The sequence below is a fragment of the Eptatretus burgeri genome, chromosome 1 (assembly GCF_056783735.1).
Source record: "Eptatretus burgeri isolate ZD-2024b chromosome 1, Ebu_testis_v1, whole genome shotgun sequence".
NCBI classification, from domain to species: Eukaryota; Metazoa; Chordata; class Myxini; order Myxiniformes; family Myxinidae; genus Eptatretus; species Eptatretus burgeri.
In genome coordinates, this window is record NC_140961.1 from 29,576,365 (window position 1) to 29,604,225 (window position 27,861).

Sequence of the window (27,861 nt, forward strand, 5' to 3'; positions counted from 1 at the left end):
CTCAGCTTTATCCTTTTCCCTGGCTCGCTCCAAAAAAATATAAATAACAAAAGCTTTTCTTCACTCCAAAACAAACCCCAAAAATAAAGCTTGAACTCAATATGCCATGCACTGTTCCTCCTTCATTCTCTATCCCTTCTTTACAATATCCCCAAACTGAATATTAATTGAATTAAACATTTCTTCCTTGAAAAGCTCTAAATGACATAAAAAAAAAATTTTAAACATTTTTAATGCCTCACTCTCCGTACTACTCCATCAGGAACAACCCATGCATTCCTCTACTTCTTCATTAAATCTCTTCCCCTGCTTCTTTTTCACAAAGGGCTATTTCCCAAAAAACGTTTCACTTCTAAATGCTGAGTTCATCTACCCTCCTCAAGAACGCCGGTATTGACAACTCCACTTTCCTCCATTTCTTCAAAGGAAAACATTTTCCACCCCTCCGATGAAGTCTCTCTCCATATGTCCAGTTTGAGAATCCTGAGAAATAAATTTTGCTGAGGTTGTGTGGACACGACAATCGACTCCCCTTCACGTCCATTGATGTTGTTGAACCCCAATATGTCAGTCCCCTCCCTCCCATCTGTTTTCCCCTCGCCCCACCCTCTCTCAGCTTCTCCCTCGTCACATTCCCCCTCATACTGCCCCCTCTCAGCTTCACCCCACCCCGCACACACCCAGCTTTACCGCTACCTCACACCCTCCCAGCTTCCCTCTTGCACCGCACACTCCCAGCCTCTCCCTGCTCCACAAACTCTCCTTTCCACATTACCGCACCTTGCCAGCACCTTCACCTTCCCTGTCCATAACTGTGCAGACCTCAAACATCTGAGGTCAAAGTTCCAACCTGATAGATCTCCCAATCCAGGCCGCTGCCGATAAACCTGACATAATCTGCTTAACAGAATCCTTCCTCCCACAGGATGCCCCTGACTCCTTAATGTCTATCTCTAGCTATTGTTTCCTCCGGTTTGATCGACCTGGGCCCCATTCTGGTGGCGGAGTTACACTGTTCATCAATAACTCCATTTATCACTATCTGTGTACTGCTTTTACATCTCCAAGCCCCCAGGAGTAGTTTTGGCTGCGACTTCCCCTCCGCTCCCACCTCTTGTTTGTCTGTATGTTGTCCCATCCTCCAAACAGTGACAACTCCATCTAATCTCTCTCTCAGACAACATGACCAACTTTTAATCACTCATCCCAACTCTCTCTCCCTCATACGTGGAGATTTCATGTGTCACCATGCAAATTGGCTGGTTGTTGGTACCTCTTTCAGCAGCTATGGCACTTCATCAAAAGAAATCTGTGACTCCATGGGACCGACTCGATCTGTAAACTTTCCGACATGGATTTGTCAATGATAAATCCTCCTCCTTCGTATACAGCACACGGCTGGGAGGAGCATCATTGGCTGAGGACACGGCTGTGCCGCTGATGCAATGCCCCTATTACCAGAACAATGGTACTCATTTTGCCGACCTCAGAAGAATGACAGGCTTAGTAAACCCCACCGAGTGTTAATTCAACGGCCGATAGGGGCTCAAACTCAGGACCCTAAGATCCCAATCCAACCACCCTAACTGCTAAGCTAACACCAGGCTTAATGGTGCTCTTCCTCTGCTCTGGTTCATCTGATCATGTGCTTGAGAAGGTCAACATTTCTCTGGCTATTCTCAAAGAGCAGTCTCAGTGCTGGCGAGTCTGGCAGTTCACAAAGGCAGAATGGCAGGGACTGCAAGCAGCCGTCACACTTCAGGACCCATCTCCGATATCTACTGCCCCTGATATTAACTCAGCCTGGGAATTCTTCCAAAGAAACCTGCTCTTCATTTTGCATAGATTCATCCCATCTCGTCTCCAGTTATCATCCCCATCCTCCCACCCTGGGTTTCTCGGTTTACACCATTGTGAGACTGCTCCGTTTACCCTCATGACACTTGTTATCCTGACAGCAATTGAAGGCAAAATGAGAGAAAAGCCTGAATCAGAAACCTGGTGATGTGTTTGGTTGAGAAGCCAGGGTGCAACACCACCACCTTCTGTGGTGTAATGGCTGAACCCTTCCGAGCCAGAATTTCTTCTGGAAATGGATGATATAGACGCACCTATCCACACCACTGTCATACTTATGGCTTTTTGGCAAAGATACCAAAACCTGGCAAATTATCCGTTTGTTCATACTATGGAACTTACCTTGTTAACTTCACCAGTTAACTTGTTTCTTACCTGATGTGCTTCCATGCTTATTTTCTCATGACTTCCCTTCTCTTCATGTTTGATGGTTGTTTTCCTACTTTTGCTGTCCCTACAACCCACAGTTTTCAGCCTAATGATATGAAAAACAGCAACCAGCACTTGTCAATTAAACACTTTAAAGAGGGAATTACAGCGCAACACCTAAACACCATACTCACCACTTCTGAAGGGTGGGGTGGAGGACGAATGAGAGATGGAGTAGAGGAGGCCCAAAGCAGTAGCAAGGTAATATTAATCAATCACCTGCAGGTGTGTCTGGGTAGAAGATTATCAGTAATAACCCAAGAGGTAGCGACATCGCCAGGTCGTAAATAACGATCCCAGATCATTTGATCTCCACACATCACGTACTGATATCTACCGATGCATCGGAAGAAGCCAAAGTCAGAATGGAATGAAAATGGTCTTTGCTTCCACAGTGTAAAAACAAATTACAGATTGTGGTTTATTCTAGTTCTGATGACGGGATTGGGGCAAAGCCTTCGGGACCCCCAATCTTTGATGATAGGAGGGAAACCACGGGGTAAGATCCCTGGGTCAGATTGCGGGAGAGTGTGTCGGAGTGGTGCTGAGGTGTCGTCCACCAGACGGCGGTCTCCTTGGGTTAACCTGAGGCGGTCCCTACGGGTGGGTGCCTGGAATGTCCTATCCCGAAGAGAGGATGATCACCTGTCTCTGTTATCATTTGAGCTCAAGCGTTTGGACATCGGGATTGCAGCACTTCCTGAGGTTCGGAGACCGGATTGCGGCGAGATAATGGTGGGTGGTTACACCTACTATTGGTCTGGTCGCTCTGATGGTTACCATACCCAAGGAGTTGCTGTAGCTGTGTCCAATAAGCTGACCCCAATGATAATTGAGGTAACACCGGTCAACGAGCGTATTATGAGATTAAGGATTCGTCACTCCTTCGGTGTCATTTCCCTGGTCTCTGTTTATGCTCCGACTGAGGCGAGTGATCTCACCGTGAAGGATGCATTCTATGCCACGCTCGAGTCTGTGGTTGATCAGTGCCCCAGATGAGATACACTTCTCATCTTGGGGAATTTCAATGCATCGACTGGAACTGATAGGGACGGTTATGAGGTGTGTGTTGGTCCCCATGGGTCAGGAACTATGAACCAGAATAGCACTAAGTTCCTTGACTTTGCAAGAAGTCATGGACTTCGGGTGGCTGGTTCATGGTTTCAGCGCCCGCAAGCTCATCGCTGGACTTGGTATTCCAACGCTGGCGATGTGGCAAAAGAGATTGACCATGTCCTCATTGACGGTCGTTGGAGGATGATCCAGAACTGCAGAGTCTACCGGAGTGCTCAGTTCCTCAATACTGACCACAGGCTTGTTGTAGCAACTCTAAAGCTGCACCTTAAATCCTGGAGAATGGTACCATCCCAGCCTAGGCTGGATGTTGGCAAGCTCAGGGATGAGAGAGTTTCTGAGGAGTTTGCGAACAGGCTGAGTGGACACTTGGGGGGTCTGGGTGCTTTGGGGAGTCCTGAAGAGTTGTGGAGCGCCTTCAAGACCACCGTCCTTGACGTTGCCGGTGGATGTCTTGGAGCTCACCGCAGGGCAAAGAAGAATTTTGTCTCTCAGGGGACACTGGATACCATTGACCAGAGTCGCAGGGCCAGGCTGAATGGCAGAGCTGAGCTGTTCAGGGAGCTGAGGCGTAAAACTGTACGTGCACTGAGGGTGGACAAGGAGGCCTATGTGCGAGGAATCTGTGAGGGGGTAGAGCATCACCTGTGGACAGGTGATTCTCATCCCGCTTACAGGGGAATTCGTGCATTACGTTCATCCAAGCCCATCCCTCGGAGCACTGCAGTTAGAGCAGAGAGTGGTAGGCTCTTGACAGAGGAGTCTGAAGTGAAGGCCCGCTGGGCCGGTTACTTTGAGCGGTTGTACCAGGCTGATTCCCCAGCTGTCGAGTTGGACGTCAAGGGTGTTAAAATCCCTGCTGCTGACCCTCGAATTAACTGTGGTCCACCTTCGCTTGTGGAAACACGGGCTGCAGTGAACCAGTTGAAACGGGGCAAAGCTCCAGGGATCTGTGGCATCCATGCCGAACTTCTCAAGGCTGGTGGAAATGCTGCACTCGTGTCGTTGCATGCAGTTTTGTGCTCTGCCTGGAACACAGGCATCATCCCAACTGATTGGAAGAGGGGCCTTGTTGTCCCTCTCTGGAAAGGGAAGGGTGATCGCCAAGACTGCAACAACTACCGAGGGGTGACGCTGCTCTCAGTGCCGGGCAAGGTCTTTGCTCGGATAATTATTGATAGGATTCGCCACCATCTGATTGAGCACCAGCGTCCAGAGCAGTCAGGCTTTACACCAAAGAGGTCAACGACTGACCGTATCCTTGCCCTTCGTGTCCTCACCGAACGCAGACGAGAGTTTCGGCAGGGGCTGCTAGCAGCCTATGTTGATCTCTGTAAAGCGTTCGATTCAGTGAATCGGGATGTCCACTGGAGGATTCTTGGTCTTCATGGGGTGCCACCAAAACTGATCGATCTGATGTCTGAACTCTACTCTGGTACTGAGGGTGCTGTGAAGTGTGGTGGTACAATCTCTGACTTATTTCCAGTTGTTACTGGAGTTCATCAGGGGTGTGTACTGGCCCCCACACTTTTCAGCACTTGTATGGACTGGATTTTAGGGAGGATGTCGGAGAGATCAAGCTGCGGTGCATCGTTTGGGAATGTCAAGATCTCGGACCTTGATTTTGCAGATGATGCAGTCATCTTTGCGGAGACTTTAGACATCCTTTTGGGAGCCCTCGAGGTGCTGAATGAGGAGTCGGAGCCGCTGGGATTACGGGTTTCTTGGGTCAAAACTAAGATCCAGGCTTTCGGTGACATCTTGGATGCTGCTGTCCTGTCTGTGTCTGTTTGTGGTGAGGATGTTGAGGTCGTGGAGAGATTCACTTACCTTGGCAGTGATATTCATGTCTCTGCTGGCTGCTAGTCAGAGGTCAATAGACGTCTGGGTCGGGCCTGGGAGTCATGGATTCACTGGATCATGGGGTGTGGCGCTGCCGGTACCTGTGCGGGAGGACGAAAGTCCGAGTCTTCACGTCCTTGGTACTTCCAGTCTTGCTCTATGGATGCGAGACTTGGACTCTGACCAAGGATCTGAGATGGAGACTTAATTCCTTTGGTACCAGGTCTCTTCGGAGAATCCTTGGCTATCGCTGGTCGGATTTTGTGTCCAACGAGCGGTTGCTGAGAGAGACTCGGATGAGATTTGTTACCTGCATAGTCCGTGAGCGTCAGTTGCGGCTGTATGGACATGTGGCTCGTTTTCCTGACGCTGATCCTGCTCACCAGATTCTCTCAGCGAGGGAGTCTCATGAGTGGAGGAGGCCAGTGGGCCGACCACGTGTCTCGTGGTTGCAGCAGGTTGACCATCATCTCAAGGATATGGGGATGGGCCTGGCATCTGCCTGGGGGATGGCCAGACGGAGGCCCCTGGAGTACCGGCGGAAAGTGGATGCAGCGACGCGCTGTTCTGGCACATGCTCCCATACCTGACCTGACCTCGTTCTGAGGATATGCCAATCATAACTTCCTGTTTCTGCCATGTGTACATGTGGTGTAAGTAATTTGGCTGGGAGAAGAAAAGAAAAATGAAGACCCAAATCATGTCTCATGTTGGAGATGAATCAAAGAGAGGATTATGGGGTTGACTGGGAAATTGTATGAAAGATCTTAATGTGATTGATCCTGAAGCCGAAGCTTTACCCATTCAAAACTTAGACAGTTAGACTACAGTCAGGGTGCCATCTTTTCTAAAATAGATACGCCATCTTTAACATCAAAACTTCTCGCTCCCTCAATCATCGAGACATTCACCAAACATGTTTTTTAACACCTTTTATTGTAAAAACATCCTCATTCACCGTTAAATAAATATCCACTTTGGTATTACCATCTGAACACTGAACTCCCCATGCTGGGACTCCAATCATGTGATATGTTGATTTGTCACATAAATAGTCCCCTGATGCCCCTGTAAACCCCATAAAAGTAAACTGCTGTCTCCCATTACCCAGCATATAAATGGACATATACAAGACCAAACAAGAGCCATAGACATGAAGAGAGAAACAATAGATGCAGTGATATAGATATACTAACAAATACAACCCGTTGCTTCGTTGAATGTAGTATTAAGGGGGTGGAGAGAGAGGGGGGGCGAAAGAGGAGGGAGGGGGAATAGAGGAGAGAGAGAGGAGGGAGGGGGGAGAGAAGATGGAGAGAGGAGAGAGGAGTGAGAGAGGGGAGGGATAGAGGAGGGAGGGGGATAGAGGAGAGAGGGGGGAGAGGAGGGAAGGGGGACAGACGGGAGAGCGAAGTGAGGTGAGGAGTGGTGGGGAAATAAGGAGGGGGAGAAAGCAAGAAGGGGGTGAGGAAGGGGAAGCTAAGAAGGGGGAAGAGTGAGGAAAGGGAGAGTGGGGAGAGCAATATCTCACCAAGCGTCGCTATACACTCTGGGAGGGGGGGGGGGTTGGAGTGAGGAAGGTGGGGGAGAGAAGAGTGGTAGAGGAAAGGAGGGAGAAGGGAGGGGTCAGAGAGAGGTCGAGGGGTGGGAGGGAGGACGGGGAGTTGAGACAGAGGATTCCAACAGCTATAATGCCCAGTTGAACATCCTTCCAAGAGAGGGAACACACAATGATGAATCACCTTGCCTGTGAACCACCGGGATGACAGTTTATAGCTGGGTCAGGATTCGAACCCAGGCTAGACAGCTGAGAGCGAGTATGCGTACCTCTCGGCTATCCTGCAGTGATGTGGCGATTCATTGCTTTGTAACAACTGAAAACATTTTTTACTCATTGTAATCATCTTTCTCACTCTGGAAATGCCTCCACAGAGAACCGAGCCACAGTAAATTGACATGGACATTTGTAGAGATCAAAGCTTGGATGGCTAAGTGGCTCAAGCTTTCAAGCAAGCACTTCTACGAAATGGTTGAAGAAACTTTTAAAAAACGAAACGTTTAATTTTTTTAACGTCTATATCTACGCCGAAATGGCGGGTCGTATTACGAAAGATCGTACAAAAAGGGGGAAACGTGGTGTAAAATAAAATTGCACTTTTTCAGCGAGCGTACCACCACCCGATGCACCGCCTGATGCACCACACAGCCAAATGCAGACGAATGGGCCCTGAATTTTGTTCAAGTTGAGCGATATATTCAGTGACAGTACGGATTTTGTATAACGCTCACCAACTGGTTTAAGCACTCAAGCAAGCACTCCAATGAAACGGTTGATAAGGAACGGCTGGCTTGGCAAGCGATTAGCGTTCGCTGATTGGTTATATAAGCACCATGGATCAGGAGACGCCCGGAATGTCAAGCGATGTCCGAATTGGATGAATGAACACTTTTTTTTTTTTAGCAGTCGGCATACAGCTGAAGTTAATTTAGGAGTTAAAATTTTTAAATTTGGCTGAGATTAAGAGATTATAGAGCTTATGACATGTGCGGAAATGAAATAAAGCCACAAACTGAGCATTCGATGATATGAGTGAGGAAAGTGAAAAAAAAAAAAAAACTTTGAGGAGGAAAGTGGGGGAACTTTACTGTTAAGAAATCGTTGCGGCCTGTTCCAAGTCAAGGCATTGTTGAGCAGGCCAAAACAAATGATGGCTTCAGAAACTTGCGAGTTGACAGAGTAGAGTGCTGAACAAGATGGCATGCCGCAATGTTCCTAAGGTATATTTTGGTTTTTTGTGATGAGCACCCTCATATTTATATTCAAAAGGGGTTAGGTGTTTAAATTAACCCAAACACCCAGTTTTTATTCGTGCACTACCTTGGAGTTCCCTTGGCATGCATGCAAAGTTTGGGGCCGCTAGGTTTCATGGTTTTGGCGTTATGGAGGAGACAGATGGACTGACAGACACACACTGACATTTATTAGTCTACAAGACATATACTCCTCCCATGCTCTTCTAGCTGAAGAAAGCTGCATAAAGCAACTATGAAAGGATACTCAAGGTAAGCCCTTTTCTGTTTTAAACCCCATCTTGGTTCCTCAACAGCTGCAGCCATTTACAAGTAGCACATGCATGAGATCCCCAATGCTACACACCCCTGTAGCTGCCAGACCAGTTTCATCGCTTGTTGGTGAGTCATCAGCTCCAGCATAGATACAACACGCAGCACCGAGCCTGCCAAAAATGTACCACGTTCAATGCTGATGTCAGTCAACATATAAATGACAAAAGCCCAATTATACCTCTCACCCTTAATCGGAGGGAACAACCAATCCACTCCCGCCCCTCTTGTCTCATGCCTCCTTGCTGTGAGTTGTGTGTTAGCTCTCATACGAGCCTCGACCAAGGTATACAAAAAAAAAAAAAAAAAAAAAAAAACAACCAATCATATCTTACCAAATCATTTATCCTAAGCTACAGCAAGGACTTCATAATAATAATAATAATAATAATCATCATCATCATCATCATCATCATTCACCATTCTATACAGGAGAAGGCCAACTTCATAATTAGTTAACACTCTGCCCTTTCAGCCAAAGAAATCTGCATTTGCTCCACAGCTTCAGACATTTACAAGTAGCACATGCATGAGAACTCTATTACTGTTTAGCCTGGGTGGTGGTACATGGTGGTGTGCGGTAGTGTGCATCAGCAGCCTTGGTGTTGTGCATTTCTGTCTATGATGTCACTGATGATTCACCAATAAATGATGAAACCGGTCCTGTGACTGTTGGGGCTTGCAGCATTGGGGATCTCATGCATGTGGTCCTTGTAAATGTGTACCGCTGTGGAGGAAACTGAGTATTGTTTGACATAGCAAAGGGCTTACCTTGTGTAGCTTTTCCTGGTTGCTTTATGCAGCTTTCTTTGGCTGGAAGGACAGAATGGTAAATAATTTTAAAGTTTGAGCCACAGCTGGGGATTATCGAATCGGTGAAAGCTGATTGGTGGGTTCTCTCCAATTACAGGTAAGAGACATGAATAAATATGAAACAAAATAGGTGCAAGTTGAAAGGTAACCTCATCATATAATGGGTCAGCTGTGCCTATACTTATTTGGGATATAAAAAGTAAATCGAGATGAAGCATAAATTCATTAAAAAAATGGATTAGTTCAATAACGAAAGTGTATCGATGACGTGAGTGTGAAGTTTATGACTCTATAATTCAATTTCTACTTCTCTCATCTTCCACCAGAAAATCACCGTACAGTAGGGTTCTGTGACGATTCCAAATGTCCACAAGTTAATGTTGCATTGTGGCCGGTATCATGGCTAATGCGTCCCAGGAAATGAAGGATGGTGGGGGAGGGGGTAGGGGGTCTGGAGGTTGAGTTAATCTTGGGTGCAGCCACAGCTTCCTGCATATACTGTACTGGTTAGTACAGGTTAACTCATAGGTGGTATGAAGCATCATTAGATTACTTGTTAAAACAACAACGTTCAATTCACTGTTCATCCAAAATGGCACTGAGAATTTTGCTCTGACTTTGAAAGAATGCAATTTGAAAAGGAAGGCATGGAGTTCAGTGCAATGGCAAGGGTCGAGAGGACAGAGCGGGCAGGAGAAAAGAATAGAGTTGGTGATTAATTAAATAAATATGTGTATGTCGAGTTAAACATGTGATACATTTGTTTGTTTATAAATGTCAGATTTGTAGTTACAATTTCTTTTATAGTCACAAAAGTCTTCTGGCAAGTAAGCGTTGTACATAAACATGCTTTATGCAATGTTATGTACAGTTTACAGGATTGCATTAAATGCATCCAAACCTTTAAGATGCTGTTTATATGCATTTTATAAAAACTCAAACTGCATGTTACTTCAAGCCAAGTTTCGGCCACTTTGAAAATCGCAGTCACGACACAATTTCTATCCTAAAAGTTGGTCGAAAGGAAATCAAGTAACCGCAGATTCTAGCCGCAAAAAATAAATGCTCACACCATGTCAGGTGGTAAACCCGGCTAAAAGTACAAGCAGAGGAAAGTAGAATTTTCAATTCACTTAAAGTCTCAGCACAAAACGACGACCCAAGAAAAATACGCATTGTATCCAGAGGTGGTCACGTACACAAATAATTCAGTTTAACCTTATCTGTATTAAGAATAGCAGCAAAGCAATGGAACTGCACAGATACCATGCTACCTTTTTCCTCTTCCCTACTTTAGTCCAACCAAGACACAGGGGTGCTGTGTTGCATGCTGCATGTTTGTCCAGGTTTCACTTTTCTTGGTGTGAGTTCACTTTCTGTGTTGCCTCCGTGCACAAATTCCACTTGATGACACCAAGCCTTTTTTTATTTATTAGAAAGGACATTGCAGTCTCAACTTCGTCTGATTTGGGAGTACATTTTCCACGTAGTACGCAAACAGCTCAGGCAAGCAGCTGAACCTCTGGCTGCTGGCGTTGTCCAGTGACAAGTCTCCGGTGGTCTGTGAAAAGAAAGTGAAAATTCAGGTAAAAACCCCTCCTTGCCCACTAGTGATGAGCATTCATTGTATTGTTAACTCATCTCGAACATAGTTATTGGGAGCTTATGGGTGGTGTGGCGTCCGTCTGTCAGTCCGTCCGTCTGTCCACAAATACTTGCAAATTATTCTCTGAAACTACACATACAATTTCTACAAAACTTGACCACAACCTTCATCACCGCGTATGTACCAAGGTTTGTTCACGACATTAAAAAAAAATAAATAAATCGGGCCCTCAGGGTGTTTTGGGGGGTTGCCCCCTAAAATAGGTATTTGTTTTCTTCTCAAAAACGACACACACAATTCTGATGCAACTTGACCACCAACTTCAACACCCGCACACCTGTGATGTACCAAAGATCGTTCACCACATAAAAAAACAGGGTCCAAGGGGGTCTACGTGAGGGTTGCCCCCCAAAATAGGCATTCGCTTTCTTCTCTGAAACTACACACACAATTTCAATGAAACTTGACCACAAACTTCATCATCCGTGATGTACCAAAGTGTGTTCATGCGGTTAAAAAAAAAAAAAAATCGGGGTGGAAGGGGATTTACAAGGGGGGGGGTGTTGCCCCCTGAAATAGGTATTTGCTATATCATTGGTTCATTGGGATATTTTGCTGATTCTGTCACATGTTGACTTCCCCCTCAGTATCATTATTCTACCAGGTGAGTGCCCAGGGGTATTGCCTCCATTTTGTTTCTTTATAAAATCTAGACTAGTGGAAGACCAAATCTGAATAAGAGGGAGGATATTGCATAGAATGATAATGCAGGCACGAATTAAAAAAAAACAGATGTGCAAGCAGAACTCATCTGAATGCAAAGCTCATAATGCTGGGATCCGAGATTCAAATTCAGGAATATGTCTTTCAACCCTGAAAAATTCCACACACTCTCCTTCTCTCCGAAAGGACAATCTGAGAAACCCTCCCATCTACTGCCAAAACAAATCACTTGACGAGGTTAAGTCACTCAAACTTTTGGGCCTCAACATCAGTCATGATCTTTCTTGGGCAGACCATATTTTCAAGATGGCCTCCAAAGCCAGCCAGCAACTGGGCATCATTTGTCGTGCAAGGTTTTTCCTTGGCCAAACTGAACTTTTGACAACATACAAATCCTTTATTCACAGCTTGATGGAGTACTGCTTCCCCCTTTGGGCTGGCACTCCGACCTCCCACCATGCCCTTCTTGATGCCATGGAAAGCAAGGCCCTCAAAATCATTGGGATCTCCCATGATGAAGCTGATGTCTAGGCCTGTTACTTTCACATCGCAAACAGGTTGGTGGCCTCTCTGTGTTCTACCACCTCTTCTTTGAACTTAAACCCTCTGCCCTCTCTTGGCTGTCCCTCTTCGGTGTCTGCAGGGCACACATGGTCTGCCAGTAAAACCCTCTTCTTGTTAAACTTCCAAAATCCAGACTCACTGCTCACCTTCACTCAATTGTTCCTCTTTTCTCTCGCATGTGGCACCATCTTCCCACAGTCTGTTCAATCCCATTCGTCCCGACAGTGTTTCAAAACAGCTCTTCACCACTACCTCCGGTCATCCCCCATCCACACTCATGATCTCTTCTACCCCAAATGACCACATTCCCAAGTACTCCCCCTTTTCAGGTTATTGTGATTTCCCTGTAGCCCCCCCCCCAACCACCCCTTCCTCACCCTTTTTTTGTTTGTTAGTTGTCAGTTGGTTTGTTCCTTTTCTGTTTCATCCTGCCTTCCCCCTTTTTCTTTTTGCTGGGTTTCATTATCCCCACAGTTAAAAAAACAAAAACAAATGGGGGAGGGGTCATCCCCATACTTAAAAAGAAAAAGAGGGGGAGGGGGGATGTTGTAATCAGATCTGTCTGTCTGTCTGTCTGTCTGTCTGTCCATCCCGCTATCTCCTTCATGGTTGTGCATAAATCCACCAAACATGGTAGGTATCATCACTACGTAGCAAAAAGATGTGAGAGCAGTATCATTTCTGGCCTTGCCCCTTCGGGTGCAGTCAAAAAGTCAAATACCAAAATATTCAATTTCGGCACGTTTAAAAATATTTTTTGATGAAACTTTGTACACACAGTCAACATTGGGGGGTGCATGCAATATATATATATATATATATATATATATATATATATATATATATATATATATATATATATATATATATATAAATTTTTTGGGATTTGATCCCCAGTTCATGCCCAAGGGGTCGGGGACTTAGGGTCACAGAGGTCAAAACAGAAGATTATTTTAAACTCAAAATTTGACATTGGGTCATTCCTGGTGGAATGTTTGCCACCTTTCAACTTTGCATTAGCTGGGAAGCATGAAGATTTGCAATGGCGTGCCATCGACTTCGTTATATTTTGGCTTGTGTACAGCGTGTGTTCTCCCCCCCCCCCTTGATCTCACTTTCACTCTCACTTCTACTCTGCTGTAGGTATTTCTCAGTTCAGGTCAAGTATGGGAGCATATGCCAGAGCAGTGCGTCGCTGCGTCCACTTTCCGCCGGTACTCCAGGAGCCTCCGTATGGCCATCCCCCAGGCAGATGCCAGGCCCATTCCCATCTCCTTGAGATGCCGATCAACCTTTTGCAAACACGAGGCACGTGGTCGGCCCATTGCCCTCCTCCACTCACAAGGCTCCCTCACTGAGAGAATCTGGTGAGCAGCATCAGCGTTAGGAAAACGAGCCACATGTCCATACAGCCGCAGCTGACGCTCACGGACAATGCAAGTAACACATCTCATTTGAGTCTCTCTCAGCAACCGCACATTGGACACAATGTCCGACCAGCGATAGCCAAGGATTCTCCGAAGATACCTGGTACCAAATCAAGTCTCCATCTCAGATCCTTAGTCAGAGTCCAAGTCTTACATCCATAGAGCAAGACTGGAAGCACCAAGGACCCGAAGACTCGGATTTTTGTCCTCCCGTACAGGTATCGGCAGCACCACACCCCATGATACAGTGAATTCATGACTCCCCAGCCCCAACCCAGATGTCTATTGACCTCTGACTCACAGCCAGCAGAGACATGAATATCACTGCCAAGGTAAGTGAATCTCTCCACGACCTCAACATCCTCACCACAAACAGGCACAGGATAGCAGCATCAAAGATGTCCTTGAAAGCCTGGATCTTAGTTTTTACCCAGGAAACCCATAATTCCAGCAGCTCCGACTCCTCAATCAGCACCTCGAGGGCCCCCAAAAGGATGTCTAAAGTCTCCGCAAAGATGACTGCATCATCTGCGAAATCAAGGTCAGAGATCTTGACATTCCCAAACGATGCACCGCAGCTTGATCTTTCCGACATCTTCCCTAAAATCCAGTCCATACAAGTGCTGAAGTGTGGGGGGTCAGTACAGCAAAAAGGATGGGCCAGAAACAAGGGCCAGAAAAGGAAGAATTCCAGCAACAACCGGAAATAAGTCAGAGATGGAAACACCACATCTCACAGCACTCTCAGTACCAGAGTTGAGTTCAGACATCAGATCGATCAGTTTTGGTGCCACCCCACGAAGACCAAGAATCCTCCAGAGGGCATCCTGATTCACTGAATCAAACGCTTTACAGACATCAACAAAGGCTGCAAGCAGCTCCTGCCAAAACTCTCGACTACATTCGGTGAAGACCCGAAGAGCAAGGATACGGTCAATCGTTGACCTCTTTGGTGTAAAGCCTTACTGCTCTGGATGCTGGTGTTCAAGCAGATGGTGGCGAACCCAATCGAGAATTATCCGAGCAAAGACCTTGCCCGGCACTGAGAGCAGCGTCACCCCTCGGTAGTTGTTGCAGTCTTGGCGATCACCCTTCCCTCTCCGGAGAGGGACAAGAAGACCCTCTGCCAGTCAGTTGGGATGATGCCTGTGTTCCAGGCAGAGCACAGAACTGTATACAATGACTTGAGTGCAGCATTTCCACCAACCTTGAGAAGTTCAGCATGGATGCCACAGATCCCTGGAGCTTTGCCCCATTTCAACCGGTTCTCTGCAGCCTGTGTTTCCACAAACAAAGGTGGACCACAGTTGATTGGAGGGTTAGCAACAGTGATTGTAACACCCCTGATGTCCAACTTGACAGCTGGTGGATCAGCCTGGTACGACCGCTCAACGTAACCGGCTCAGCGGTCCTTCACTTCGGACTCCTCTGTCAAGAGCCTACCACTCTCTGCTCTAACCGCAATGCACCGAGGGATGGGCTTGGATGAACGCAATGCAGGAATTCCCCTGTAAGCAGGACGAGAATCACTTGACCCCAGGTAATTCTCTACCCCCCCCCCCCACAGATTCCTCACACATAGGCCTCCTTGTCCACCCTTAGCGCATGGCCAGTTTTATGCCTCCACTCCCTGAACAGTTCAGCTCCGCCATTCAGCCTGGCCCTACAACCCTGGTCAATGGTATCCAGTGTCCCTTGAGAGACAAAATTCTTCTTTACCCCACGGTGAGTTCCAAGACATCCACCGGCAACATCAAGGACGGTGGTCTTGAAGGCACTCCACAACTCTTCAGGATCTCCCAAAGCACCCACACCCCCCAAATCTCCACTCAGCTTGTTCGCAAACTCCTCAGCGACCCTCCCATCCTTGAGCTTGCCAACATACAGCCTCGGCTGGGATGGTACCATTCTCCTGGATGTAAGGTGCAACTTTAGAGTTGCTACAACAAGCCGGGGGTCAGCATTGAGGAACTGAGCACTCCGGTAGACCCTGCAGTTCTGGATCATCCTTCAGCGACCATCAATGAGCACATGGTCAATCTCCTTTGCCACACCGCCAGCATTGGAATACCAAGTCCAGCGATGAACCTGTGGGTGCTGAAACCATGAACCAGCCACCCTAAGTCCATGACTTCTTGCAAAGTCAAGGAATTTAGTGCTATTCTGGTTCATAGTTCCTGACCCATGAGGACCAACACACACCTCATAACCATCCCTATCAGTTCCAGTCGATGCATTGAAATCCCCCAAGACTAGAAGTGTATCTCGTCTGGGGCACTGATCAACCACAGACTCAAGTGTGGCATAGAATGTGTCCTTCACGGTGAGATCACTCGCCTCAGTCAAAGCATAAAGAGAGACCAGGGAAATGACACCTAAGGAGTGATGAATCCTTAATCTCATAATATGCTCGTTGACCAGTGTTACCTCAATTAACAATGGAGTCAGCTTATTGGACACAGCTACGGCAACTCCTTGGGAATGGTAACCATCAGAGCGACCAGACCAATAGTAGGTGTAACCACCCGCCATGATCTCGTCGCAATCCGGTCTCCGAACCTCAGAGAGAGCTGCAATCCCGATGTCCAAACGCTTGAGCTCAGATGATAACAGAGACAGGTGATCATCCTCTCTTAGGGATAGGACATTCCAGGCATCCACCCGAAGGGACCGCCTCAGGTTAACCCAAGGAGACCGCCGTCTGGTGGACGACACCTCAGCACCACTCCGACACACTCTCCCGCAATCTGATCCAGGGATGTTACCCCGTGGTTTCCCTTCTATCATCAAAGATTGGGGGTCTCGAAGGCTTTGCCCCAATCCCGTCATCCGGTGAGCTGCCCTGTGAAGGGAAGCTGTGCAGGAGGTACTCACACGGAGTGGGTTTTCAGATTATTTTATGCTTCGAGAATGTTTTGCGGAATGAAAGGTTTTACGGTGGCCAGAGTGCAAATCCTGACACCAACCTCCTAATAAAAAGTAACCCAACTGCAGGAGGACGTCTGCAGACACAGTTGGACACTCGATATGGATGGCCGTTGGCTCACAAGGAGCTCCTCCGCCCTTTGACAGGTTTTGTTTTTAATCCTGCTGGGTGTCCATATCCAAACACCCTCCTCACCAGAAAACCTGGTGGGGGAGACGGTTTAGTCGCCGCCAACCCGACCATGGAACAGGTTAGTACAGGTTTACATGGTACCTGTAGCAAGTCAAACATCTGATCTGGCCTGACCTGACAATAACAATCTGTCCTGAACAAACAAGGTATTTCTCCCATTCCATTTTGTTTCCTTCCTTTCTGCTCTTGCTCTTTTGCGAGCATCGATAATGTATACATAAAAAAAAGCAAAAAAAGAAGAAGAAAAAAGAACAAGTCCTGGATTAATGAGGGAGGATGAGGCATGGTGGAGTCCACCCAGTCTCTCCCTGTCGGAGCCTGTTCAGCATGCACTTGCCTGGACGGATGAGTTGCAGCCTACTTGTTCCTGAACCCATCAATTGGTTCAGGTTGGATGTCTCATCATTGCACTCTGATATCGAGAAAGTTGTGGAAGTAAAGGGAGTTGAAGGGGGTTGGGTTAAACATAAGTATGAATTTGATTTGGGATGTGGTGGGGGTGGTGGGGGTATTGGGGATCGGAATTGAGGTTGCAGCAGGAAATACTTTGCAGTTGCCTATATTTATCTACAAATGGAGTTTATAATGAGCTTACTCAATTTATGGCAATGGAAATGTGCTGTCATTGGTGGTAACAGAGCTTTGAAAGAGTGGGTTGATATTGCAATGAAAGATGCCTTTTTGTGTTACTTACTCTGCTGGCCAAAGGTGAGAAGGGAAAAAGAAACGGTTGAATTTTTTTTTCCAAAACATCAATGATTCAAGGGGTCAAGGTAGTCATGGAAAGAGGAAAATATGTTGTTGGTACAAGAAGAGGAAAGAGCTGAGTGAAGGTGAAAGACAAGTTAGCAGCTTTGGTGTTGTAATGGTTAAAACATCCGCTCTGAGTCTGGGAGGTCGGTGGTTTGAACCCTGGCCGAGTCATCCCAAAGACTTTGAAAAACACATGGTACGTGCTGCTTCCTTGCTTGACGGTCAGCATTTTAAAAGGATAGGGCATGGATGAACAGTTGGCAATCCGAGTGCAGGCTTCAATGGACGTGATGGTCTCCCCATTTGTTTAAGTCCCTTGTAAGGGAACATATGTAACAGGTAGGAGGATGGAAAACATGAGGTACACTCAGGAAAGAATGACAGAAATAGTCTTACATCTTGGTAAATCCTGAAGTTTTTCAATTTTTTGCTCGATTCTTCCCAGACCATCAAAACCTGCACACAGAAACAGAACGCTTGATGGGTAAAAAGACAAGTCACAATGCCTTCCTCATAAATACACCATCTTGTGAAACCAAGGACGATGTGTTATTACCTCCACCGCCGAAGGTGAAGGAGGTTATGTTTTCACCCCTCTCTGTTTTGTCTGTATGTCTGTCTGTCTGTCTGTCTGTCTATGTGCAGGATATCTCAAAATGTTGTGGACGGATCCACATACAATTTTGTGGACAGGTTGGGTATGTGGCAAGGACGAACTGATTAGATTTTGGTGAAGATCCGAATCCGAATGTGGATATGACAGTTATTTAATTTCTAAAGTGATTCTTCACCATTTCGAGAGATAGGGCCAAAAACGATATGTAGCATATTTCAAAAATTTATTGGGCCAGATATGTTTCTCGTGGATCTGGCATTACGTGGTGAAGGTATGCGCTCTACCTAGTGCCCTTCAGTTGTCACTGTACTTGTTATGAAAATGGATTGATGATTTTCCCACAGAGTTGTGGGTGTGACGAGCAGCAGACCTTTATTGACTCGCTCACCTGGCCACCATGTGAAGACCTCCGGATGCAGTACAGTCCATTCTTGGGATTACAGCGTTTCACTTTCCTGGAGGGGGAAAAACGGGTAGAAACGATTTCAACATTCATTGACTGAAAAAAATCTCATGATCAGTTTTTAACAATTTCGAAATGAGAGATACAGTAGATCTTAGAAAACTCGAGTTCAGAGAACACCTGACCTGACACAGTCTCGAGGGTCTGCGAGCAGCAAGTTTGATTGGTTGTGATGACCTATTGAAAAATGCTGTAATATTTTGTCGAAGTACTGCTAAACGGAAGACAAATGAAAGTGCCAAAAAGGCGGTTTGTGTTCTCAAGTGTTCAAGTAAATAATTCAGTTGAAATAAAAATAAAGATTTTCAATGTTGTAGGAAAAAAAAAAGACAACAAGCCTTTTTTTCAGAAGTTTACCGCCATTTGATCCGGCGTGTTTGACACGTTAGATTAGTTATTCGTGCCTGTTGTTTGTGTCCTTTATGACGTCCTTAAAACAGTTACTAGTTTCCCGTTTGGAATGATTTTCTATTTTGTTTGACTGCCGGACAGGCAGACGGTATAAAACAATTATCTCACTCCTGTGTGAGCATGCTCGATGGGAACAAATTCAGAGACGAAGTATTGTGAAACTGCAGGTTTACTTTCCGATTCATGTTCCAATTCGTGTTGAAAATATAACGTTCAATTCGAATTAAGTAGTTCCTCGATCATAAACCGACATTTGTCGACAGACAGACAGACAGACAAGCCGGTAGGCGACACGGGTGGTCACTAGACTTAGGCGAATTTGAAATACTAGTGCATGCCCGTATCTGCGTGGCTGTACGTGCAAACCCCCCCCCCCCACAAAAAAACTCAAACCGCGTGCCAGAAACAACAACCACACAAGCCGTTCCTTCGCTTTCACGTGCCCATATGTGTGTGGCTGTACTTGCAAAAATAAAAATTATACATATATATATATATATACTTTAAAACCGCTTGCCAGAAACAACCACACAGGCCGTTCCTTCGCTCTCGCGTGGTCGTACGTGCATGGCCGTACGTGCATGGCTGTACGTGCGTGCCCATATGTGCGTGGCCGTACATACAAAAAAAAATAAAAAAAACTTTCAAACCGCATGCCAGAAACAACAACCACACAGGCCGTTCCTTCGCTCTCGCGTGCCCATATGTGCGTGGCCGTACATGCAAAAAAAACAAACTTTCAAACAACCACACAGGCCATTCTTTCGCTCTCATAAACGACGACTGGATTGGGGCATTGTGTTTATCTATAAATGCGGATAAGAAATCGAGAAATTATTAGAATACAGTAAGTCATCACTATCCAAAAGTAGTGCGTGCCCGTACGGAATGTTCACATCATTCCACGAATTATCGCTTGCATTGAAGTAACAACTGCTGTGATACTTACACACAGAGTTAATTAAAATCAAGTTTACCTCCCTGTCTTTGCTTGCCATGACATCCGCTGCCATTTACCATTGGCACTCCGACCCCACGGTAACTAAGGCACCGATCGATCCCCATCGTAACCAACACGGCACGTGACGTCATCGTCGGCCGGCCGTGCACCGGCCTACGCAGCCACGCCCACGCAGCAACGTGTCCTGTGATTGGTAACTAAATGGCGCATCGGCCACGCCTACGCAGCACGTGTCCTGTCATTGGTTGGTAAATAAATGGCCATAACTTGGGAATCACTTGGCTGATTAATATCAAATCTTGAAAAGGCACATACTCGGGTCCCCAGCAATATATCTGGCAAGTTTCAATTCGATTGGACCAGTGGTTGTCGGGAAACAACGGTCACAGACACACAGAAACACAGACACACAGACACACAGACACACAGACAGACAGACAGACAGACACACACAGACACACACAGACACACACAGACACACACAGACAGACAGACAGACAGACAGACACACACAGACACACACAGACACACACAGACACACACAGACACACACAGACACACACAGACACACACAGACACACACAGACACACACACACACACACACACACACACACACACACACACACACACACACACACACACACACACACACTGCTGGAATTATAGATAGATGTAGATGAGAGAACACATCAGATGGCATTTTTGCCATTCGTTGTTCCATATAGGAACATGACGAGCAACTGTCCATTCATCATTTGTGTTCGATTCCCGAACCCTACGTTAGGGAATCCCAACGCGAACGTTGGGGTGAAAGCATATAGTAATATAATTGCATACTCGTCATACAGTTTTTGATGGATTGAGCTGAAATTTTTTGACAAAGAGCTTGATTATAGTGCGCATAAAAGCGCGGAAGCAGACTTTTGATTTTCGAAATTTTTTTTCGCATTTTTTCAAAGATTTTCAAAGTCCCGTTGCTAGGCAACGGTGGCATCCATAGCAACGGTGCTCAAAAGCATACAACGAGATCCTGGTATGAACCTACCAGTCAAGTTTCATCAAAATCGGATGACTCCTCTGGCCTCCAGAACTGTCCGTTACATACAAACAAACAGACAGACGGAAAACCTGAGACTAAGGGTAGTCTAGCGACCCGACCACCTAAAAACCTGAGACTCAGGGTAGTCTAGCGACCACCCAACAAAGTGAACCGGTTGTTTAACCGCACTCTTTGCTCGGTGTGCGCGGGGTATTAAAATAAACCTGAGAGATGATTTCTTGATTCCTGTGACGTGGTGCCGACTGGCAGGTTTGCTTCCAGGAATGCACCCGTCCATCGGATGGACGTTAAGCCAGATGACCGTTCTGCCAGCATTGGTTATTGGTGGACGTTAAAGACCCCCAAGGTGTATATTGCAGAGTTGGCGTGTTATTGCCGGCACCCTGAACAAATTACAAATTCCTGCCCTCATCAGGAAGACAACCGGTGTAGTGGCCGAGTCTTTGGGGTACTTAGCCTTACCTCAGAATGAAGGGAAGGGGAATGTTATTGGGAAGGGGAATGGAGAATTATTATTTATTCGCATGCAGTCTGTGACTGCTTGGCTACATCACTTTCTGGGGGCACAGCTGTGCCGCTGATGCAATGCCCCCCTGCTACCAGCACGCTGGTACTCATTTTTTGACCTCGGAAGGATGACAAGTCCGGCGTTGGCTTCGCGGTTAGGGTGGTGGCTTGGGATCCTAGGGTCCTGAGTTGGAGCCCCGTTTTCGGCTCCATTAATAACAGGGGGTCGACTCAGCCTGTCATCCTCCCGAGGTTGACGAAATGAGCACCACTGTATTGGTAATAGGGGCACTGCATCAGCGGCATAACCGTGCCCCTAACCAATGATGCAACCAGCAGCCAAAAAGGCTGTACATGATGGGAAGGATGAAAGAATTTCACTTTCCTGTGAAAAAAACAGGTAGGGTTCTCCATTGGATATGGAGAACCCTACCTGGTGTTATTTCAATGGTGCGATAGGGGCTTGAACCAAAGACCATTCGAGCGTTAAGCACTGAAGACCCAAGGATCTTAAGCCAATCACCTTAACTGTTAAACCAACCCCAGAACTGGGAATGGAGAAAACATCGACTGACTACGAATCAAATGGGTTAAATTACAGCTCTTTTGAAACTGACCTACAGGCAAATAAGGGGATATTGATCTGGTCACTCACAACCAAGCAGTAGGTTTTGAGAATCAGGTTAAGCTGCTCATTCAGGGTTAAAGTCTCTTTTCGGATTCATTCTTTTCTGCGACGAAGGCTTACCTCTTCGCCAAGGGTCTCACCCAGCGGATCGTCTTCCCCCTTCCGACTGTTCGATGTTCGGTTGTATTGGGTTTGCGGTGTCGGTGGGGTTGGTATTGTGGAGGTGAGTGTGCTCATAGATTGTGTGATTGGGTTGTGATTGTAGAAGAAGGGGGGAAGGGAGTTGGGTATGTGTTTATGTGGTGCAGCAGGGGCATCACACGTTTCGGAACGCCTGGCTCGAGCTTGATACAACTGCACCCTCTTTGTTGTAGTTCGCTATTCAAGCATATCTCGAGGATCGGAAAAGTGCACAAAGCTACCAAGCAGGGCTGGAATAAAAATTTGTTTTTTTAATCATTAATTGTAGCCAGTAATTTTAATTACTAATTATTTCATGATCAAACTTACTTTGATGACCCTCAATTTACACCCTGCAGGAATGATGGACCCGTTGGCCTCCTATATCGTTTTTATGCTACAATTTAATCCTCATCCAATATGTATTTGCGAAATAAATAAATTATTATTATTTCACGCGCAGCCTGTGCCTGCTGGTTGCATCATTGCTGAGAGTGCGGTTATGCCACTGATGTAGTGCCCCCTGTAATTCCAGTAAGCTGGTACTCATTTTGCCTGCCTCGGAACGATGACTGGCTGAGTCAACGCACCAGTTATTAATTCAACGGGTTAACAGGGGCTGAACACAAGACCCTATAAGATCCTAATGGAGCCACCTTCACCGTTAAGCTAACAACAGACTTAATAAATAAATAATTGACTTGAGGACGTGTTGGACATTGAAAAGTGATGGAGTTATTGGTCTCATGGTGGTAACGTTTTGCCTCCGGGCCGGCGGCAACACTGCCTGACCCCACATCCCAATATATACTTCATTGCGGCCTTTGGTGGCCTCAAAATGGCCTTCAAGGCCAACTTGCGGAAGCCAAAAACCTTGCCCAGATTCTGAAATACCTACACCTAAAACTTGGGGCCTCGAGGTGCTACGGTTCGGCTGTAAAAGAGTAACAAACAAATGCACAAACAAACAAACAACAAGAAGACGTCATACAGAGCACGATACTTGCAAAATCCATAAAACAAATTTGACTTCAAAAATAATTGCTGGATGAATTAAATGACCAAATCCTCTTCTGGATCTGATTTTGACAAATTTCCCTGACAATATCTGCTGCTCTTCCTCCACTCCAATGGGTTCTTCTGACCACGTCCTTGTCAAAGTGGACATCTCTCGAGCTGTTATCAGAGAACCACCTCACCGCCGTCGAGTCTGGCATTTCACTCAAGCCGACTGGCAGGGTCTCCAAGCAGCCCTCAAACTTATAGACTGGTCTCCTATCACTACTTTCTCAAACATCAACTTATCCTGGGAATTCTTTTCAAGAAACTTGCTCTCCCTCATGTACAGATTTATCCCCTCTCGTCTTCAGTTGTCCTACCCTTCCTCCCGCCCTTGGTTTACTGAAGTTTGTGGCGAGGTAGTTGTCCTGAAACAACTTGCCTTTGCCTCATGGAAAGCAAACCCAACTGAGGGCAATCTCAGTTCCTTCCACAAAGCTCGGAACAAGTGTGTATCTCCCCTCAGGAGAGCCAGAAAACAACATCTTTCTCATCTCAAGTCTGAACTCTCAAACCTCTCTCCCTCCTCAAAATCCTGGTGGCGTCTAATCAAATCTGTTTCTGGTGTATGTTCCCTCTCCATCCCCTCCCTTACCTCAAATGGCCACACTGTTGATTCCACGCGTGAAAAAGCTGAATGTCTAAACTCGGTGTTTGCAGCTAAATCTTGTGTCCAAAACCCATCACTTTCTCTACCCACCTTACCCAGTCACACCCAACTGTCCCTGGACTCTGTGTCCTTTTCTCCAGAAAAGATGGAGAGTTTGCTTTCAAACCTCGACTCAGATTCTGAAACCGGTCCAGACGGCATCAGCCCACGTGTCCTCAAAGCCTGCTCTTCTGCTCTTGCTCACCCTCTCTCTGTTCTATTCACCCTCTCATTTGCTCAAGGTCATCTGCCATCTGCTTGGAAATCTGCTAACATCACTGCCCTGCATAAAAAAGGTGCAAAAACAGATCCCTGCAACTACAGACCAATCAGCCTTCTCCCAATCATCAGCAAGGTTATGGAATCCATCATCGCTTCAGACATGAAATCCTTCCTCTTCTCCAATGGCTTGACTTCCGATCATCAATTTGGTTTCAGACCAAGTCACTCTACCTTGGATATGCTGCTTCTGCTCTCCCAACAATGGATGGAGGTCCTCAATGCCAGACAGGAAATCCGAGCCGTATCCCTGGACATATCACGTGCTTTTGACACAGTCTGGCACCCTGCCCTACTCACCAAACTCTCTTCCCATGGTATTCAAGGCCATCTCCACTCATGGCTCGCAGACTTCCTGTCTTGTCGTAGTCAACGTGTGGCCCTAAATGGGGTTCTTTCATCCCCTCTTCCTGTCCAGGCTGGAGTTCCTCAAGGTAGCGTTCTGGGCCCTGTTCTTTTTCTGATTTTCATCAATGATCTCTCCCACTCTCTGGAAAATCCTCTTTATCTCTTTGCTGATGACTCCACCCTCTGCCGTCCCATCGGTCATCCCTCAAACCGGCAAGCAGCAGTTTCTTCGCTCACTGCAGATCTGGATAAAATAACAAACTGGTCCAACATGTGGAACATGTCTTTCAATCCAGACAAATCTCACACTCTCACGATGTCTCCTCGAAAGGACCGTTTAGAAAACCCACCCATCCACTTTCTCAACAATCCTCTGGAAGAAGTCCTTTCTTTCAAGCTTCTGGGTCTCACTATCTGCCACGACCTCTCCTGGCAAAGCCACATTTCAAACCGCACCTCCAAAGCCAGTCGCCGACTGGAAAATCTCCGTCGTGCAAAGTCCTTCCTCGGCCCTCCTGAGCTCCTGACCACTTACAAAGCTTTTGTCCGCAGCCTGATGGAGTACTGCTCTCCCCTCTGGGCTGGTGCTCCTGCCTCCCACCTTTCTTGGCTTCACGCTGTCGAAACCAGGGCATTTCGGATCATCGGCATCTCCCGCAATGAAGCTGAGTCTTTGGGCCTCTCACTCAATCACCGCAGGTTGGTCGGTGGTCTTTCTGTCTTCTACCATCTACTCTCCAGCCTTGCCCCCCCCTGCTCTCTCTGCGATTTGTCCCTGCCACATTTCCTCAGGGCGCTCAAGGTCAGCCAACAACCCCCTTCTGGTAAAACTACCAAAATCACGAATCACTGCTCATCTTCACTCTTTCATTCCTCTTTTTTCCCGCCTTTGGAATAAACTCCCTCACTCTATTCTTTCCCATTCTTCCCTCCAGGCTTTCAAAACAGCTGTTCACCACCTCCTCTTATCCTCTGAATCCTCTGAAATCCTCTGAAACCCCATCCAAATCCTCGATCTTTTCTACCCCCGATAATCCACCCAAGCCCACTTCCTTCAAATTCCCTGCTTTCCTTCCTGAAAGTCCCTGTAATGTCCATCTTCTATTCCCCATGTTCCCCATCCCATCCCTCTCCCTTCCACAGATCTCCTAATGTCTCTGTTCCCCACTATTTTGTCCTTCCCACTCCCTCCTCTCTTGTCTCATGTCCCCCATGATATGCGTTATGCGTTTGCTCTCACACGAGCCTCGACAAGGTATACAAAAAAAAAAATCTGCAAATCCTCTTCAAATTTCAAGTCAATCGGATGAAAATTGACAATTTTAGAAATTCGGCCTATGTTGACCTTTTTGATCAATGTTGACCTCAAAGAGAATGGGTGGTTGAATTCAGTGACCTGATATGCAAATCCTCTTCGAATTCCAAGTCAATCGGATGAAAATTGAGGATTTTAGAAATACCACCTTCGTCGTTGACTTTGGGACTATGTTGACCTTTTGACCTTAAAAACAATAGGCTTCTTCCTGATTACAAACTCGACCATGTGGTGAAGTTTCGTGAAGATCGGTTTAAAATTGTGACCTGCAGGTGACAGACAGACAGACAGACAGACAGAATAACAAATGCGACAAACCAATATAGTTGAAGAATCTTCGATTTTGCAAGAACCAAACAAACACTTTAAATTATTTTTAAGATGTTTTCTTTTGTTGCCCATGGCTAATTATACACTCAACAGAGGACAAACAGCAAAACTGACTTAACACCCACTCTGAAATACAAGGTCCACCCTGACCACACGTGCTGGCACAGAACAGGAATGACTGCAGTATTTATACAGCCATCAAACCCAAAAAAAGACAGGACACTTTACAACCGCACTGAGCTATTCTGCTGTTTTTCTTTCACATATAATCTTCTTCGTTCGTTCGTACGCAGCACAAGGCTGCAGGCAGGGTGGTATCATCGGCTGAGGGCACAGCAGTGCCGCTGATGCAGTGCCCCCTGCTGGATAGGGCAGGAATTTGTATAATTTGTTCAGAGTGCCGGCGATAACTCTCCGATTTTTCAAGAATAACACAGTGGGATCTTTAGCATCCACCAATGCCCCAGTCCAACAACTAATGGGTCCTCTGACTTAACATTCATCCGATGGAGGGAACACACATTGATGCCTCTCCCCGAATGCAAAACACCAGGACGACAGTTTATAGCTCGGTGAGGATTCGAACCAAGGCTATCCTGCAGCCCGATCCATATGTAGAGGAGATTAAAAGTGAGTTTTGCCAAACTTCCTGATTAAAATGTATGATCCTCAAGGGAACGCTGGTGCAGCATTAACACAATACAATTCCACGTAATACAGCGCTTTATGTTTGCAATACATATATATATATATATATATATATATATATATATATATATATATATATATATATATATATATATATATATTACAGTACTATACAGGTGTTTATCATACAAATATAATACAGCACGATGCAGGTGTTTAACCATACATATATAATACAGTACTACGTAGGTGTTTACACACACACACACACACACACACACACACACACACACACACACACACACACACACACACACACACACACACACACACACACACACACACACACACACACACACACACACAAACACACACAATTTTTTTGTTGTTGTTGCCATTGTGGGGGTCGATTGAGGAATTTAATAGGAAAGTTAGGATTGAATAGCGTTGTGTGGTCCATGGACGTGTAGGAGATATCTCAATGTAATTAAGTAGCGAAACTGTGAGCTTAAGTGTTACATGTTACTACACAGGGGGTGGTGCAGTGTTCGTGAGATAGGGATTAAGGATAAGTTTCCCGGTATGTGATTTTCCCCTGTAACCTATTCCTACATTTTTGCATTTTCAAGCCAACCATGAAGGAAGTGTGATTATATAATAACCACAACGAGAACAAGCGAGCCAGGCGTGCTGAGCAGGCAGAAGCCCCGCCTTCCCAGGTTTTGTGCGAGCAAGCCATGCCCTGGAGGTGCAATGATTGTTCGGGGTGATGTCAGAGAGAGAGAGAGAGAGAGAGAGAGAGAGAGAGAGAGAGAGAGAGAGAGAGAGAGAGAGAGAGAGAGAGAGAGAGAGATGAGGAGGAACGCACGAGTGCGGAGTGAGGGACGCACGCAGTCGAGAGAGAGAACCAAGCTAGGAGATGGCCTGTAAGAACAGGACTTCAAGACTGGCTTTCCTTCAATGCATGAAGAAGACGGCACGATCCTCGTATTCATGCTGAAGCGAATTGGCTCTCGTACTGAGCAAGACGCTGACAATTGGCTCTTGGTTAGGTCGTGAGATACGGGCCTCGAAGCC

At 46.3% G+C, this 27,861-nt stretch overlaps 1 protein-coding gene across 3 annotated transcripts in view; it reads right to left on the bottom strand.

Annotated features, from left to right (window-relative positions):
• Nucleotides 1-6,119: 6,119 nt before the first annotated feature.
• The window catches only part of LOC147034144 (SH3 domain-binding protein 2-like), a 73,649-nt gene continuing 51,907 nt past the window's right edge, over nt 6,120-27,861 (bottom strand). For all 3 annotated transcript variants that reach the window (XM_085877228.1, XM_085877222.1, XM_085877238.1), the window contains 3 exons: nt 18,334-18,400; nt 17,726-17,785; nt 6,120-10,699 (listed from right to left, as the gene is read on the bottom strand). In XM_085877228.1, the coding sequence (XP_085733354.1) occupies nt 10,571-10,699; nt 17,726-17,785; nt 18,334-18,400 (256 nt within the window). In that variant the 3' untranslated portion in view covers nt 6,120-10,570. The remainder of the gene's footprint in view (nt 10,700-17,725; nt 17,786-18,333; nt 18,401-27,861) is intronic.